At 41.0% G+C, this 18,987-nt stretch overlaps 1 protein-coding gene across 1 annotated transcript; it reads right to left on the reverse strand.

The window, feature by feature from the left end:
- Positions 1-3,738: 3,738 nt before the first annotated feature.
- On the reverse strand, positions 3,739-9,116 carry dusp5 (dual specificity phosphatase 5). The gene is made up of 4 exons (XM_015967585.3): positions 8,630-9,116; positions 7,857-7,990; positions 7,086-7,305; positions 3,739-4,553 (listed from the first exon to the last, which is right to left on the reverse strand). The coding sequence occupies exons 1-4, from the start codon at positions 8,991-8,993 to the stop codon at positions 4,147-4,149; spliced, it is 1,125 nt and encodes a 374-aa protein (XP_015823071.1). The 5' UTR covers positions 8,994-9,116; the 3' UTR covers positions 3,739-4,146.
- Positions 9,117-18,987: the final 9,871 nt, after the last annotated feature.

An 18,987-nucleotide genomic window follows, 5' to 3' on the forward strand; every position in this document is an offset into this window, starting at 1 on the left:
GCGGCGGGGGCGGAATGGAACGGGTCATACCATTATGTATAAACAGCGTAACGACCAGAAAAGGGTAAAAGAAAACGTTGCGTAACTATAGAAATATTTTCATTTAATTATTTAAAATGAGTGGGTTTTTGTAAATTTTCTTTGTTCAATGAGGTGTCACTTTTATAAGTCGAACAAGTCCTCTTCTCCCCATTTCTCGTGAATGTTGGTACATTCCGTCAGTTCTCTGGGCGCCAAAGACAATTGAGTAGTTCAAGTACCTTCCATCCAGTGTGGAAATAACAGTTTCGCCAAATAATTTAATTAACCTTATTAATCATGTTGTGGAAACTAGAGACAGAAAAATCATGTTGGAAAGTGTGATTCATTATTGAGGTAAAAAAAAGGAAAATTTTATGTCTGAATTGTTAAAAAATAGCATAGTAGTCAAAGACAAAATCAACAGTAATTCTTAACCATTAAAAAGTTATAATCTTATTAGGCAGATGCCACTAAAAATTGAATACCAGATGTTAAGGCAATAAATATGAAAAACTGAACGATGAGTGGTTATCATGAGACTGTTTTAACTTGTCAAGAAGGACAACAACTAGGTTATTTTGACTGTAAATTGTGTATTTGACAAACAATAATAATCTTATTTCATTATTTACATCATTATATTTCCCTTAATGTGCTATTGTATAGTGTAACACATTTACAATTTACAGTCAGCTAAACAGCTTAAACTTTATTACTCTTTATTTCATTATGACTGCTTATCTATCATGTTCATGACTTTTTATGATTCCGAAATGTTTTTTTTTTACTTTTTCTTCCAGCAATGTTTTTGTTTCATTCAACTTTATGTTTTTTTTTAGCAGCAACTTTTTTAAACAAGCTCAAACCACAATTTTAAAACGACATTAGCTAATATTGCAGATAAATAATTTTATTTTTTGGAAGAAATTGAATTAGACAAAATTTTAATCCTTTTCTCTTAAAACATGGATTTTTAAAGAAGAGATTAACTGAAATGTAAAGAGCAATTTATTAACGGTATGGGACAGTTGTATAAATATAATACATTTGCAGTGGTCTCTAGTGGGAGTGCATGCCTTGCAAGCTGCACTCGGCCGAGAAAAAAAAACAGAAGTGCCTGGATCAGCACGGAGGAGTTTGCTGGAGTATAGAGTTCTGATTCTGATTCTCAATGGTTTGAATTAGGGCTAGACAATAATTCAAAAACAATAAACATGGATTAATACACGTTTGGTGCAATAGAAAAAAAAAGATCAATAAAAAGTTTCCTTTTTCCATTATAGATCTAGTAACTTCATACTAAAGTCATTTCTTACACCTAACAAATCAAAAACACAGACCTAAGCACGCTCAGTCGCCAACCCTTCCCTCTCAAACCTAAACAGACAGCAATGTGACTTAAACAAGATGTTGCAGTAAGGAGAGGAGGAAGAAATTGATCCAAAAAAAAAAAAGATTACAGTACTTCACCAGTGTGGCAATATTTTCAGTCTTACAAGTCTGACAAAAATAGACAACAGTGGTTTGCAAGATTTGCAGAGCATCAATAAAACCAAGTCAACGCAATCAACTTTTTTTTATCATAAAGTAATGGTGTAATGTATTTTCCACATTTTTTATAGTCTTTGATAATTATTGATATCGATCAATATGTATTTTTGTTTTTATCGATAAGATTTTTTTCTATATCGTCCAGCCCTAGTTTGAATTGATTATCACGATCCGATCCAATTCAATCTGTTCAAATTTGATATTGATCTGGGTTAGTGATTTTACAAACATTATTATTATTATTTTTTAGCTGTTTCCTTAATTAAATGCCTGTAATTCAATGACGCAACATTGGGTGAGTTAGTTCACCGGAGGAAACTGTGTTAACCCTTTCAAACCTAAACCTTAAAATGGCCATCTGGACTTTTGGTTCCTATTTTAGGTGTAAAAAGGGCAAACTATGTAAAAACAATTAAATAAATATTTGGACTTATGAATCAATTCAAGAACTGGAATTTTCATAAGAATCAATTCAGAATGGATTTTTTGATTTTATCAACACAGCACTACAGAACATGGCAGGATTTGGACATTTGTTTCCTGATATTTGAACATCTTGCATCGGACTGGATAACAGCAATGCAACTCCACCACTAACTCCATTTGTTCCGCAACGTGGATGTTTTATCTCCACAAACAACTCAAGCCTGCAAGAGCTTGCTAATGCTAACGATTAGCTTCTACTAGCTTAGACGTTCTCAGCTGTTTCATGGACCCAAAACATCAACCGTCTTCCCCGTTACAAGTCACGATGGATGAGTCCATGAATGTTAAGTGGCAGTGTGACCTAGATCTGTCAGGCTTGTCAAATCCTAGTTTCATTGTCTGTGTTCTATCAGAAGCTAATGCAGGAGATGGGTGTGGGAGACTGTTTTCATGTTCAGCCTGAGTAAAATAACTCAGAGTGACCGATTATAATCAGTAATAATCATTAAAAATGTTTTTTCAGTGTTCCGCTGTCGGTACAGGATCTGCTCGGGTGCAGGATCGGCTCGGGGTCCTTCGACTGCCGATGACGTCACATTACTGCAAATCTACTCGGCTTTCACACATTCGTTTTGGAAAGACATCAGCAGTTTTGCTAATAAATTCTTGTTTGTCAAAACCTAAATGTTTTCTTTATAATTGTAATTTGTTAATAAAACACCATGTTGTCTTTGTTTTGTAAAGAATGTGAAACTTCATAAAACCAACATCGGACTGACAAAAAATAGAACAGTACTTATATGTGAAGCCATATCTGTTTGTATTCATGTGGAGCTCGTCTGTATATTTCCTTAGTTGTTATCTAAATACATTCTTTGACTCAAAATATTGCTTGGTGTCTTTCAATAAAGTTCTTATATTTTATTTTGCCCCATTTCATCAACATCAAGAGCTTTTGAGGGTCACCGTTTATCATTTGCTTATATTTTACATTTCCTTTAGAAATTCAAAATATTTTCGCCAAAAACTGTTGATTTTTGGACTACAGGACTACAACCGCTAAGACTACGACCGCAAATTTGTTCTGACCAATCAAAATCATAACGTGATAACGTCACTTCCGTAAGCTTCATGTTCAGTCAATCAACTACTTTGACGTCATCGGCAGTCGAAGGACTCCGAGCCTATCCTGCACCCGAGCAGATCCTGTACCGACATCGCATCTTTAAAATGTAAAACTACACTAATAAAATATGACTGGACGCAATTGTGAAAATATAATTTTCTCTCATGTTGTCATGCCTTTGCCTCTACTCATAGCTGATAACACTGGTCATGAAACAACATGTCTATGGTATTAGATTGGAATGAGTAAAGAAAATAGTTCAATTGTGAGTTTCCTTAACATATTTTTTCAAACACATTGTGTTTGTGGCAAAATCCCATGCCATATCGTTGAAAATATTTGCAGCTCTATTTTCTGTTTCACCAGATTTGTTTTTGTAGCTTGATGCAACACTGATTGAAGCATTAGTCTAACTTTATTAGTGACTCTTATTTAGGAAAATGAGATCCTTTGAGTCTATTTATGAAGGCCCACTCGGAGCCACTGCAGGTGTCACTGTTGAGTCCCCGTTTACCATTTTACTTTGAAAAGAATTTTAACATATCAATTTTTTTTAAATGACCTGACTTTTCAAAGTTCACACAAAAAAAAATAAAAAATTTAAACAGCTTGACCATTTTTAGTGATGAAAACATTTATTAAACACATTAATTTACACATTATTGGAAAAAATAACAGAATATCATTTTCAAATAAATTAGGTTTAAATGCCTGCCTGTGTTTGTGAATAGGTGAATCAATTGCAATGATAACCTAAGGCATGTATATTGCAGTTTACCACTGTGCTGTGTTGTTTCAGAGCTGCAGTTCAGAAGACGAGGAACCAGCATTGATTTCTGCAACCCAAACATATAACAGGCTTCAAGTTATGTGGGGTGAAGACTCTTCACTACTCCTGCTGCTGATCTCCAGTCCTTTCTGCAGTGCCAGTTTCAACACCAGGCACAGAGAGAGCATCATTTTTTAAAATTTTTTTTATTTTAAATCTTCAAGTAAGACTACAAGCAGTCACGGTTCATTTTTTAAGGCAGTGCAGTTATTGGGCTCAGTTTCAACTGGTGGTGGACCGGGGACTGCAGGCAAGAGGTAGGGAGGGTGAACACGGGCGGCTCAAAGTTTTTGGTGCTGAAGGTGGTGGAAAAGTCACTGGCGAAAAACGAGGCAGACTCCGGAACACAAGGAGTGGCTGGTTCGGGTGTGACAGCGAGAGCTGGGGCATTGGACAGGACCTCAGACTCAAACTGCAGCAGCTGGCCCATGAAGCTGAAGTTCGGCGAAACGACCGCCCGACGCTGCTTGATGATGTCAAAGGCTTCGTCTAGACGCAGCTGCTGGGTCCTCATGATGTAAGCCATGCAGATGGTGGGTGAGCGTGAGATGCCGGCTTCGCAGTGCACCAGAACCTTCCCTCCGGATTGCTTTATGTGATCTGGAACGATAAAAACAGGAATATGTTTTATTGATAATCTTTGATTTTTTTTTACGTCAATCCACATTAAAAAGGTTGCAAGAGCCAAAAGGTGCATTAGATTGCTGTGTCAAAAGTTGGACACTCCTAATCAGTACATTTAGCAAACACCTTGCATGAAGGTAAGGCATTAAGGCCAAACAGGGACACAAAAATACAAACATATTTGTCGTTAGACACAAAAACACATCTGAAACTGGTAGTTACACACAGTACAGCTGCTCTTGAGGTCTCCTCCTCTTGCTCTGCTGTGGGGGTGCTATGCAGCAGCCACGTTTATGTGGCACACGTGTGAGTCCTAATTTAGAGCTGCTGCACTCCTACGTGCTTAACAGCGTGCTCTATCATCTGCACACAAATCTACTTTTGCTCATCGGTTTTATAGGCTCTCTTAAGATGTTTCAGGATTTCATTGATTCTAAGATGCACTGCAAACACCTACACGTCTCATTCAAAAAATGGTCTCGTTTGTAGGTGTAACCTGCGTCCAGCACAGACAACGGTCACCTACTGGTCTGTCTCTATCACAGAAACATCGAGGGCCACTTACGGAGTCAATCTTTGATGAAATGCATAAATTAATCAAGAACTTCTCAAGAAGGTAGTGTGCAAAAAGACAGACAGCTGTGGGTGTTTTAATGACCATCATTTGGCCAGAGATGCTTCAGCCGCTGTTTTCATCCCTAATGTCGATAATATTTATTATCTCCTCTGCAGGATTACATCACTCACTCAGTCAGTCAGTCAGTCAGTCAGTCAGTCGCTGCCCCGATTTACTGATTGATTTTAATGCAACCAATGTGGTTCTAAACTGAGTGTCTAATGGTGAAGCTGATGAATTTTGGAGGCCTTATCTGAATGTGGGCTAAACCTGGTCCTGAAACACTTAGCTCCTTTATGCAATAGACGAGCTTAGGCAGAAACCGCACCTCCAAACAATACACAATACCGACAATAGCTGCCACCCATCAGCCAGTCTGCTCGTGGGTGAGCTTTGCTCTCAGTTCTGCCTGGTTATAATGATCCTTTTGTGTATACCTTTGCTGCTACTGCTGCTATTATCCTACACACTCTCTTTTCCTCTGCACAGCATTTGCTAGCCCTGCTGACCCCAGGTCCATCACTAATCTCCTACATGCAAACAAACATGTCCTCATATTGTTCAGCTAGTATTTATCCTCCTCCCTATAATCATAAATAACAGTGTGTGTGTGTCAGTCAGCCCTGAAACTCCTCCAACAGTAAACACAAACAGCTCACCTAGTTGTCACAGTGACTGACCCCGCCCGGACTGGTGTGTGATTTGGCGTGAGAGGCGATGGCAGCACTGGAGCGTCTTTAACAACTGCAGCTTATTGAGAATGCTGCTGCTAGAGTGTTAACAAAAACCAAGATAACCGAGCACATCACTCCTGTTCTCAAATCTCTTCGCTAGCTACCAGCAAGCTACAGAACTGATCATCAGTGCTTCACCAGTTTACAAATCTCTCAATGGCATGGAGCCAGAATACAATCAGAGATCCTAGTTTATGCTTCTGCGTCAGCTCCACAAGGAACAGACAAGGAACGCGATGACAGCGACGATTTGCTCTCCGACTTCTTCATCTCCTCGGGAGCAATCCCCCGCCAGGACAACAGAGGGCATATTGCTGTTCTTGGGCATTCTGTCATGTATCCGGTCCATTTACTATTGTGTTTATTTATTTATTTGTATTTCAGAGACTTTTTACCACAGACAAATTTGTCCCTCTTTCTCCTCCACTACTTCATGCGCTAGATATCTTCAGCTTTCTTTGTGTTTTTGAGGGCGCGATGGCAGTGCTTTTGACAAAAGTGGCATCCTGACCAATCACAAGCTTGCGTTTAGAAGAGTGGGCTCGACTCCGTCTGTCCTCGCGAGCCTGCTGGAGAGCCGACAAATGGACGGATAATGGCGCTGCGTGTCTCCGCACCGAAGCAGATGCAGAAGCATAAACTAGACTTTAGGAAGCAGTCATCTTGTAGGACCGCAGGTCAGAACCAAACAGGGTCAAGCTGCTTTTAGCTAAAATGCTGCACATGGCCTCAAGGCCCACCTTTTAATGAAGCCGTCACGTTATTTTAATGTTCATGCTATTCTCGCTAACGGAAAGCACGATGATTTGCCTCTGTGTGTGAGATGTGTCGTACAAATGAAGCTACCTTGCGGGGTGAGGGAAGGAGATCTGAAGGAAACGAGGTAAGTGAGCAAATCCTGACAGACAGAGGAGACCGGATGCGGTGGAGGATTGAAGGCTGTCATCAAGTTAAACTGATTACGGTTCCTTACTCTGTTTGTGAATGGCAGCAGGTTTTTATAAAAAGGACTCCCGTTTAGAGAAGCTTTTATTTAAAAATAGCCGTCTCCCTAACTTAGCTTGTGTATTTTGATGACTTGGATAAGGTGATTTTATAAATACGCCAAAGCAAAACAGCAAGAAGAGACACGCTGTGCGAGTGTTCCCTTAAACTCACCTATAAATTCAATGGCCTCCTGGAAGTGAGAGCTGATGTCGGCCATGTGGCTGTCCTCCACCGGGATCCACTTGTAATCAAAGTGGCCCTTGGCCGGCTGCAGGTCCCTGCGTGACACGTTGAGCAAGGCCGTGATGTGAAGGTCACTGAGATAGTCCTGTCTAGAGGCGTGGTAGGCACTACCGAGGTAGAGGAAAGGCAGGATCTCTACAGGTTTACCCTGGTGTGCCGAGAGAGAGAGAGAGAGAGGGGGGGGGGGGGGGGATAGAGAAAACATGAGTCAAATGCGTTTGAGATCTGGAACACATGGATCTCTGACAAGACAAAACACCAGAGCGCCAGCCTTGATGCATCTGAGAAAAAGCACCCATTGTCCTAAACTCTGCATCTGTGGAGCATTAAGTTCATTTAAGTGCACGGGAAAATGGAGGAATGGCTCTCCCCTTTTATTAAAAGCCATAGGTGTCACAGTGTCAGCCACCAGCTTAAATGTATTTTCAGATCTGAAGCTGCTTCATGCTTTCTATTTGCAGGTGACAGAGGAAAGGTCAGAGATGAAAGCCTGTTTTCTGTGGGGTCTCACAGAGTGCTCTCTTTCTTTCTTTTTGCGCCACATATAAAAACAGGTCTGGGAAGGTCGGAGAATATCCTTTCATTTAAGATTTTGATGATTGCTCTCAGCGTTTTTAAGAGTTAAAACTGAAACATCACTGTTTCAGAGGCGCTGGCTGCGTGGGAGAGGCTGAGGGAGACATCAGGGTGTTTCCATACCTGATCGTAATCTGGTTTGTGGTGAGAAAGCTTGTCGCTGTTGACTCTTTTCTCGGTTTCAGTTCCGCTCTGGTCAGTGGTTTTCACCTCAGTGCAAAGTTCAGGGTATTGAGAGTGGAAGTTTTCGTATCCTCCTGAGAGAAGCAGGAAACACAAAGTCACGAATACACATTTTTAAATAGAATCACTTGTTTTCTACAACACACAGCGGCGCGCGCGTCTTGTGAAACGGTAAAGCGGGATTATACCATTTATAACCTGATTATAGACGCGTAATTAACTACAGGAGCGCGCACTAATCCGATTAAGGCCAATTTCCTGAGAACGGTCAAGTGGCACGCGGAGGAGGTATCGCTACATTATCACAGTCACCCACAAAATAACTTTTTTTAAATCTATAAAGGAATTTTTTACACGAGGGGTTAAGATTTCTACATCTTTTCTCCTAAATCAACATGAGTTTAGCTGCGTTTCTCCAGCACTGACTCATCCGCTCCACTGACGCACGCAGAAAAATCTCTCCCGAAACACTTTAATGACAATCATATTAGACCATAGTCTTGAAACGTGTTATTGTAAATTAGATACATAAATAACACTGTATATAATATAATTAGGCTATATTTTCCCACATTTTGTGAAAATATCTTTTCTTTGACCTCTGAAACAAAAACTGGAGAATTCAACAATTCGATTTGAAACCAATCTTAACCGAGTGAATTATTACACCTTTATAATAAATTAGGCACATTCTGAATTTTCTTAACTGTCACCTTTGAGGAAACAGATGCTTGTCCCGCTCGCCAGATGTGACAAGGTGTTGATGACTATTTGCGCTACACTGTCCTTTTTCAGTTTCTGCCAGTGGGACGTCCGATCATCAAGCGCTACAATGGCCGATATGCTCCCTTCCTTGAGCCGATACAGGGCTTTCTCATCCGGGATGACGAACTGCAGAGGCACCGGTCCGCCCCGGGACCTCCGGACCACCACAGAGTTCAGGTTGACGTTGACAGAACCTTTAATACTGGAGTTCGTGAAGGAGAAATAAGGTCGACAATCCACAATAAGGCAGCTTCCGCACTCCTTCCTGATGATTTTCCTCAGCCGCCGGCAGTCTATGCTGGAGACTTTCATTTCTGATGAAGAGTTGTTGTTATTGCCTAAAAGAGAATAAAGTGGATTCGTCCGGAAAGCGAGCGAGCGAAAAGCCCTGCGTGCGTCTGTGACTACATTTCCTCTAAGGGGATTCCGGCCGAGGAGTTTTATGTGAATGGGACCTCCGGCGCGTCACGTCACGAACCATATATGGACATTGACGCTGCGAGCTCGCAGGAAAAACCCGCCCACGTCCATGACTCGGCTGTGACTCCGCCCGCGGGCGGCTCTGGTAAATAAAGGGAAGAAACCCGGAAAGGGAAGAAACCCGGTCTGTCTGACTGCAGCCAGACTTTTCACTGCTCCTGTGTTTAAGGACCAGCGGCAGCTGATATGATCCATGAACACAACCTGTTAGCAATACAAAACAAACACAGACATGTTGTTTGTTGTGGGACTAAATGTGATTTAGTGTACCCAACACAGAAAAAAGATTCCCAAGTTGAGAATACACTGTAACATCAAAGATAAACTAACTAACTAATGGATAGTTGAATAAATACATGAACAACTAAAATAAATATGCTAAGATTGGTAAACAAATCAGACATTGTACATCAGGGCTGCATTTTAGTTCCTTCTATCTTTTTGAAACATGAAATGAGCTTAGCTGAGAATGAATAAATAAAGTTGGAATGAAAAGTTGAACAACAACTTGCATTTCAGCAATATATGATATGATATGATGGGTTGACGATGGCACAGGATTAAGTTCTTGCCCCAAAAACGGAACGTTGCAGGTTTGAGCCCCGCTCAGTTTGTCGCTGTCATTGTGTCCTTGGGCAAGACATGTTACCCCCCTCGCCTGCTGGTGGTGTTCGGAGGGACCGGTTTTGCCAGTGCTCGCCTCCGTCATTGTGCCACAGGACCGCTGTGGCTACATTGTAGCTCATCCACATGTGTGCGAATGTGTGTGTGAATGGGTGAATGACTGATTGTGTTGTAAAGAGCTTTGAGGGGTTCCAGTACTCTAGAAGGTGCTATATCAAATACAGGCCATTTACCATTATATTATATTATATTATATTATGCTGTGTTATTCATTCTGCTGTTGTCTGATGGGGTGCAGGCAGTTCTGACCAAGACAAGAGGAGGCTGAACAAACTAGTTTAAAATGCTAGCTTGGTTCTGGGCTATGCACTGGATTCAGTGGAGGAGATGTGTGAAAGGTGGATGGTGGTGAAGAGGACCTCCATCTTGGAAAACCCCTCCCACCCACAGCATTCCACTGTGGAGGCCACGGACAGCTCCTTTAGTGGCAAACTGAGACATCCCAAATGTAAAATAGAGCATTACCGTAGGTCATTCATCCCCTCTGCAGTAAGAGTGTATACTGGCATTATCCTGTGACATCAGTGCAATGTAATGATTCAAATTACATGTTATTTAATAAGCCATAAGACAAAAGATTCCATAGTAAATATGAAATCAACCTTATGGATCTGTGAGGTTATTTTAACCAGAAGATTGGAACTTTTTTTATTGCAGGGATTAGATAACAGCTTCGTATTAATTCAGAGACAACAGAAGAGAGAGAGTCGAGTTTAAAAGTTTAAAAATTTATTACTAAAAAAATTAAACTAGACTAACTTTAACACTAAATGTGTGGTGTAACTAAGGTGAATGAGACGGAGAATGGTGTGATGTGGAATGTTGCTCAGAACCAGCAAATCCGAAGAAATGATTAGTTCTGATGGGAACTGAAGGTGATGTCTTCGCGTTAAGCTTTGGTTAGGAGATTCATAAACACATTCAACGCCATTTGTCGGTCCACATACCCTGAGCGGAAGTCCCCGTCTAGATCAGGAGGTGTAGAGGTCCAGCTTGACCTTGTGGAGCCGGAGCTTGTAGAAGCAGCCGACCACCAGTCTTGAGATACTCCCGGGTCACAACGATTTTGTTGGCATCTAGTGAGACCCAAACCTGGGTCTGTTGTTTCAGCTTTTATTCTGAAAGGGACTGTTTGCAGCAGTTGGAACAGCAACAGATTTTATCCAGCCTGTCGTTGGTTCTTTTGCCTGAAGAGGAAAGTTACGGATTGGCCACTCTGACAACTTCTCTGGAACGCTTTGAACTGGCGTTGTCACATTGAGAGGACTGTTTGGACCCAAAATGCAGATACCCAGGATGACAAGAGGCAGGAGTTGATATAAAGAAATCCTTTTATTGTAGGATGAGTCCAAAAATAAAAATAAATCCAAAAGGCAGGAAATGATCAGGAGATCCAAAAACACCAGAAGAACAGGCAGACTGACAGAATAAATTACGCTGACAAACAACAATGAACCGACAAGAGAATGAGAAACAGACAGGGCTTTATAGACGGGGGCATAATAGGAGGCAGATGAGCTGCAGGTGTGTGGGGAGAGAACCAGGTGAAGGCACTAACTAATCAGGGAGGAGGAGCAGGAAGGAGCAGGGGAGGACACCGGACTTGACTGGAGAAGAACACACACACACACACACACACACACACACACACACACACACACACACACACACACACACACACACACACACACACACACACACACACACACACACACACACACACACACACAAAGCTGGGGAATGTCATACACACACACCGAGCTGGGGAGAAAGAGGCTGTAGCTACAACTGGAGGGGCTGGGGATGACCTGAAAGGCTACAAACAGAAGGCACATAAATAAGATGCAGACAAAGGACACATGAGGGTGCTAAGAGACACAAAAGGGGAATCTAAAGAGGGATGGAGGACATTAGGAGACACATGGGGAAAGACGCAGACTCAGACCATGACAGGCGTTAGAGATGACGTGGGCATAGTTTTATTCTTCGGATGTTTTGGTTTATGGTCGAATGAAAAGTTGACAGATTTACCAAACACCACCAAAACCCCGCCTCCATCAGATCTGGCAGATTCTGATTGGATCAGTGAAAGCATTGTGTCATGTATTTTAACGCTACATGAGATCAGTCCTAGTGGAAACATTTAAAGTCTTATTACTTCTTATATTCTATAGGATTATAATAACGTAATTAATATTTTGATTTCACAGATTGTTCACATCTTATTTATTGACTAAGACTTTGTTTGATTAGCTTTATTAAAATAGAGTTCTTTGATTTACTAAAAGGAGAGAGTCCTTTCTTCCTTCTTCTCTTGAGCTGGAAAGAAGCAGTTTATAACAAATGCATGAGACCTTGAGGCCATATCTCATGCAGACTAGTTCTGTGTCAGAGGAGAGGGGGAAAATGACTTTTGGTTCAACATTTGTGCAATTCTGGATGTACATTACAGTGTGTGTGTTTATGCTGCATATTTCTGGAAATCCAAGTTTTCTTTTTATTCTTTGTTTTTAGTGGTTGAAGGTTACAGTAATAGTTTATTGCTATTGTGTGTTTACCTGTTCTCTTATTATTTTCTTCTTCATCTTCTCTAAGTGTTTGTGCTGCTGTAACAAGTGAATTTTCCCACTGTGGGATCAACGCATTCTATTCTATTCTATTCTATTCTATTCTATTCTATTCTATTCTATTCTATTCTATTATGGGATTGTTACCCTTTCTCTGTCTTTTGAAGTGATATACTTAACCCCTTAAATTTCCAGGTTTAATTAACACAATGGGGTTTTGTCCCATGGGTGGGATGCTGGAATGCTAAAGGGTTAAAGTGGTCCTGAATAAAACAATAGTATTTAGCTCCAGAAATGAAGATCAAACAGATAAGCTAATGGCTATTCACAGTGGGGTCAGCTAAAATCTATCTAATCTAATCCCAAACATTAAGCAGTTCATAGGCAAACAATACTTTAAAGCTGTTACACCACCATAAATTTCATGATACCTTGTCATTTATGTAGAGTTTGGTGGCTATTAACGTGAAGCTAGCCTCTGTGGCTCTCTTTAGTGGATTTTCACATTAATTCTGTCAGAAAACCACAACATGTGAAAGTTAAAGATATTCAATTGTAAAACAAAAAATTGCATAGAAAAATAAGAGTTTTTTGCCATTAGAATAATTGTAAGCCCACTTTGCAACAAGCTCCTTCATGACTCGCGGTTAGCTTGTTAGTGTAAGCAGAACAAATCTCTGTTTCTCAAAACTAAGGCTGTTGAAAGAGCTCTTTCTCTCTCATTTCTGCACTTTTAATTTACTACACGACTTGTAATGTTGATAAATGTCTTGATTTTATTAGTTTATTGATGCTGACCTGAGAATCACATTTAAATTAAACAGAGCTGCCGTAGATGTAAATTTCTAAAACCCAGATATTTATGAAAGGCTTTTGAATAATCTTCCTTGTACTCAGTGGCGTGGTGAATTTCTGGAAGAGATCAGATGACGTAGCTGACCAAAGCAACTTCTAACTTCCGCCCAGTCCCATGTATAGCCCAGTGAACCAACATGACATCCCTCTGCATGCATAAGCCTAATCCTCCAAATGAATTAACAGGTTTAAACGCCGTTTTTCCTGCACGAACATGACACAAAATCAGTTAGTGTGACACACACTCAGAGCTTGGGAGTGTGTTTGGATGTAGATGTATGAGTGTTTAAGATGAATGTGACTCCTAACCCAACAGAAGCCACGCCAAATTCATCATCGGTGATGCCTGAAGCAAAGGAGAAATGTCCTAAACATGGTCGAAATTTGTTTTTATCAATCCACACAAAACAACGCATGTTTGAAAGGCGTTACATCATGCTGTGTCTGCAGCATGACTGTGCATGAATGATAACTGGGACAAAAAACACACACACACACAGAGAGAGAGAGAGAGAGAGAGAGAGAGAGAGAGAGAGAGAGAGAGAGAGAGAGAGAGAGAGAGAGAGAGAGAGAGAGAGAGAGAGAGAGAGAGAGAGAGAGAGAGAGAGAGAGGAGAGAGAGAGAGAGAGATGAATTATAAAAAAAACAAATTATACCAAACAAAGTAGTTGAAATCCCTTTGATCTGATTGGTCTACGGATCAGCTGGAGGATTAGAGGTGTCAGCAGGCAGTGTGCCATATGGTCTGGTCTAATTTGGGCCTGTGACATCACCATAGAGCGGGAAGGCCCACCATCCATTTCTGAGCCCTGGTTCCATTGATCATGAACAAAAATCAAAACACTGGAACCCACGCGAGTCAAATAAACAAGATGTTCTTTCAACCAGCTCCTCATTCAAAGTGCTCTCATAACATTATTGTCCTTCCCTTCCCTCTCTCCCCCTCACACATGAATGGTCTGTGCTCATGCACTTGTGTCACTCTTAACAGGATTGCTCCAGTCCATCAGTGGCATCAGTTAATGCGTTTGGGAGGCCGGCAGGCAGAAGCCTGCAGGCTGGCTGACAGGACTCCACTGATGCGGCGTGCAAGTGTGTAATGTGTCCGCTGGTGTCACCGGGTCACGAGTACAACAGAGCAAATTTTCTTTTTCTGTTACTACAGGTTCAATTGATTAGTCAAAACACAGAAGTCAGCTTGTTTTCATCCTTTTCCAGCAGTAATAGGATTAATTATTTGAAAATACATGTTTTTAAAGAGCCTGGTCTCCTCGTAAAACACTTGAATTATGCGTTCATCCAGCTCTCCGAGAGAATGACCTGTCGGACCACCTCAGTGACTTGTTTTAATGATGATTTTGAAATCTTATTTCTGTTTATGTGTCGTCCTCCGCTCCGCTCTTGTGTGGTGTCCCGCAGGGCTCAGTTCTAGGCCCCCTCCTCTTCTCTTTGTATCTTCTTCCTCTCGGTTCTATATTGAGAAAGCATGGCATTGCCTTCCACTTGTATGCTGACGACTGTCAGATCTATGTCCCTCTAAAGAAAAAAGGCAGAAACCTCATACAGCCATTACTACAGTGTCTTGACGACATAAAGGCTTGGATGTCTGTGAATTTTTTTAAATTCAATGATAAAAAGACTGAGGTGATGATTTTTGGTAGTCCTACTGAGACACCCAATGTGTTTGTAGATTCCTTGGCCCAGTTTGTTAAACCAACTGTCACCAACTTGGGGGTCAAAGTGGACTGTGATCTGAAGTTTGAACATCAGATTAAGGCGGTGGTAAAATCTGGCTTCTTTCACCTCAGGCAGCTGGCAAAAATAAAGCCAATTCTTTCACGGCAGCACTTTGAGACAGTGATCCATGCCTTTGTTACCACTCGGCTGGATTACTGTAACGCACTCTACATTGGGGTCAGTGCATCATGTATTAGTCAGCTACAGAGAGTGCAAAATGCCGCAGCTCGTCTTTTAACTGGCACTCGAAAGTTTGAGCACATTTCCCCTGTTTCAGCTTCACTTCACTGGCTGCCCATTTCTTTTAGGATTCATTTTAAAATTCTCTTATTTGCTTTTAAAGGTCTTCATGGCCTCGCCCCCTCTTATCTCTCTGATCTGATACAGCCTTACACTCCCTCCCGCTCTCTCAGGTCTGCTGATCAACTGCTCCTGATTGTACCCAGGACTGAGCGTAAATTTAGAGGAGATCGTGCTTTTGCTGTTGCAGCTCCAAAACTGTGGAACGAACTTCCTTTAGAGATAAGACAGGCCAGTTCCTTATCTGCTTTTAAGGCACTCCTGAAAACACACCTCTTTACCCTGGCTTTTAATACCTTGTGAGATGTTGGTTTCTATTTTTTTATTTTATTTTAGCTGTTTTAGGTGATTCAAATGCGGTTTTATCAAGTTTTATCAAGTTTTTATTTTTTAATATGGGGCTAGTTTAATTTTATGTATCATGTGTTTTATTTATCTTTGCTGTTTTCTGTCTAGTCAATTGTTTTAATGTACTTTCTGTCCAGCACTTTGTTCCTGTGCTGGGTCTTTTAAAGTGCTTTATAAATAAACTGGATTGGATTGGATTGGATTTATAATCAGTCACTCTCTGAGTTTTTCATGCAGACTGAATATGAAAATAGTCTCCTACACATATCTCATGAATTTGCTTCTGATAGAAAATAGACAGTGACAGATCTACGTCACACTGTCACTAACGTTCATGGACTCACCCATCTTGACTCGCGACAGGGAAGGCTTTTGTTGTTTTAGCATCCAGGGAATAGTAGAGTACATCCCCGCTAGTAGAAGCTAACTGTTAGCATTAGCAACTTCACCACTCAGCAGAACTCCTCCAGGCTTGTGTTATTTTTGGATAAAAAACATCAAAGTTGCAGAGCAATTGGAGTCTGTGGTAGAGTTGTGTTACTGTCAGCCAATCAGAGGTGAGATGTTCAAATATCAGGAAATAAGACTCCAAGTTCTAAGCTCAGCTCTGATTTTGGTCACTTCTGGTTCCTGGAAATTGTGTACTAGTGGTTCCACCCCCACCCCCTAGTACAACTTACAAGGCATTCATTCCTACTAGGGACCGCTGTAAATGCATTGATTGTTTCACACCTTTAAGTTCATGATGCCACCTAATTGTTTTCCCTTTATTGTTCTCGTTATATACTTGATTATTGACGCTTTCGCTGGACACCTTTCCGCCTCCACTTTGGATCTGCAGCTCTCTCCTGCTCCGACTCGCGTTAAGCTTGCTCTGCTTAACGCCCGCTCCGTTGGAAATAAAACCGCTATCCTGAAGGATTATTTCTCTGATAAAGACCTGGACATATTTTGTATTACGGAGTCCTGGATCCCCCCCGGTGAGTCGGCTCTACTAACTGAACTTCTTCCTCCTGGGGGCTTGGTGCTGAACTCTCCCAGGCTTTCAGGCCGCGGGGGAGGATTGCTGACCATTTTTAAAGCGAATATCCCCCGCAAGATGGTATCCTTCCCCACCATCATCAATCGTTTTGAACTGATTACTTTCGAACTGGGTAATACCCATCCAGTCCTATGTGTGCTTGTTTATCGCCCCCCTAAATTCAATAAGGACTTCATTGAAGAAGGGTCAGAACTTTTGGCAGAAATAACAACAAAATACGAACGAGCCCTGATTATGGGTGATTTTAATGTTCATGTTTGCTGTCCTGCCAAGCCCCTTGTGAAAGATTTTACTGATACACTTGATTCTTTTGGTCTTAAGCAGGTTGTGTCGGTTCCTACCCATAACCAGTCTCATATTTTAGCTTTAGTGATGTTTTATGGGATAAATGTTAATAATTTGTCTGTTGACGAAACTGTCATTTCTGATCATTTTCCAGTTTTGTTTGATTTTGATTGTCCGGTAAGCTTAGGTAAAAGGCCTGTGGTGCTGCGCCAGACACGGGTTATTACTACAGCTGATAGATTTTGTGCTTCTTTCACTGAACTGCTGGCCTCCACCCTATTTTACACCAATCCGGACGATGCTTTGCATGATTTTCACTCAGCCTGTCTCATGGTGATGGATACCGTTGCTCCTTTAAAGGTTATTCTTCCACTGGGACTAATCTTCAGGAAGTTTAACATTAACTTTCATCTTTATGCGGACGACTGCCAGATTTATGCTCCCTTGAAGACTTTTACCTCCATCCAGCTGCTCCTTGATTGCCTGAGTGAGGTTAACGACTGGCTGTCAGCAAATTTTCTGCTGCTGAATGATTTTAAGACAGAGTTTATTGTTTTTACTCCTAATGGCTCGTCTTCCTCCGCTCCTGATTTTTCTGCTCTTCCTTTTAAAATTAGTCAAACAATTGTTAATCTTGGAATTAAAATGGATGTGGCTCTAAAAACGGACCCTCATGTTAATCACATGGTTAAATCATGTTTTTATCAGCTGAGACGTCTTTCCAAACTAAAACCCATTCTGAATCGGCGCCACCTCGAGACAACCATTCACGCTTTCATCACCTCAAGGTTGGACTACTCCAATGCAATTCTGTTTGGCATTTCAAAAGCCGCATTATCTCGCCTTCAGCTGATACAAAATGCGACAGCAAGATTTCTGACCAATACTGGCTGTCGGCAGCACATCACTCCAATTTTAGCAAGACTTCACTGGCTTCCTGTGCACTACTGTATACGTTTTAAATTTTTATTGTTTGTTTTTAAGGCGCTGAATGGTTTAGCACCTCCTTACATATCCGAGTTACTCATTCCTTATGTGCCAGGCAGGACTCTCCGTTCAGGTGACCTACACCTACTACAGATTCCCCGTCAACGCTGCAAAACCCGTGGTGAACGAGCTTTTTCTGTCTGCGCTCCAAAACTCTGGAATGATCTCCCGCTGAATATCAGACTCTCCTCCTCCATTGGGGTTTTTAAGTCTCACTTAAAGACTTACTTTTATTCCCTTGCTCTTACTGCCTAGCTATTTTATCAATGGTTTATTTACACTGTTCTTTTACTGATTTTATTGACTTCTCTTGGTTGGTTCTTTGTGCTATGCTCTAGTTGTTTTATTCTTTTATATTATTCATTTAACCTTATAAGTTTTTACCCCTGTACAGCACTTTGGTCAGCTCACATGCTGTTTTTAAATGTGCTTTATCAAATAAATGGAATGGAATGGAACAATGGAACAATGGAAAAAAGGAAGATTACAGGCCGGCCATTCCTTGAATGAATTCAAAATTCTCGCTGACTTTCATGCAAGAGTTTCAAATCAAGGTCAATAAAGTGACATTTTGAGCATATGCACACTGTCACCAGACATCACAGGATGTTGTATGATCTGTTGGCACTCAGTATGTTTTGTGAATGACTCTCAGCCTCTGCTACAAGCTGTTCTAGCTCTACATCCGCAGTGTTGGGTATGTTTCAATCCAAGGTCTACATCCTTTCAAGTATTTAATATTTTAATAAATCAACCTTTTAATATTTTAAGAACAATTGCATCACAGTGAAGCGACAAGGCTGTCTGAATTTGAAGGACTCTCAAAATGCATCTTCAAATGCGTGTGTCCTTGATTACGCCGAAAGTCGAGGACGAGTCTGGTTTATCCGTATATCTTCAAAAGCTATCCCAGAAGTCTTTCTGGTGCCAAACAGAAGATTTTTGTTATTGGTTTGAAGGCAGATGAAGTTGGAGAGGATTTGTTTTAAATGTTAGTATTTATATTATGTCGTAAAAAAAT

This window comes from Nothobranchius furzeri, chromosome 4 (genome assembly GCF_043380555.1).
Source record: "Nothobranchius furzeri strain GRZ-AD chromosome 4, NfurGRZ-RIMD1, whole genome shotgun sequence".
Taxonomy (NCBI): Eukaryota; Metazoa; Chordata; class Actinopteri; order Cyprinodontiformes; family Nothobranchiidae; genus Nothobranchius; species Nothobranchius furzeri.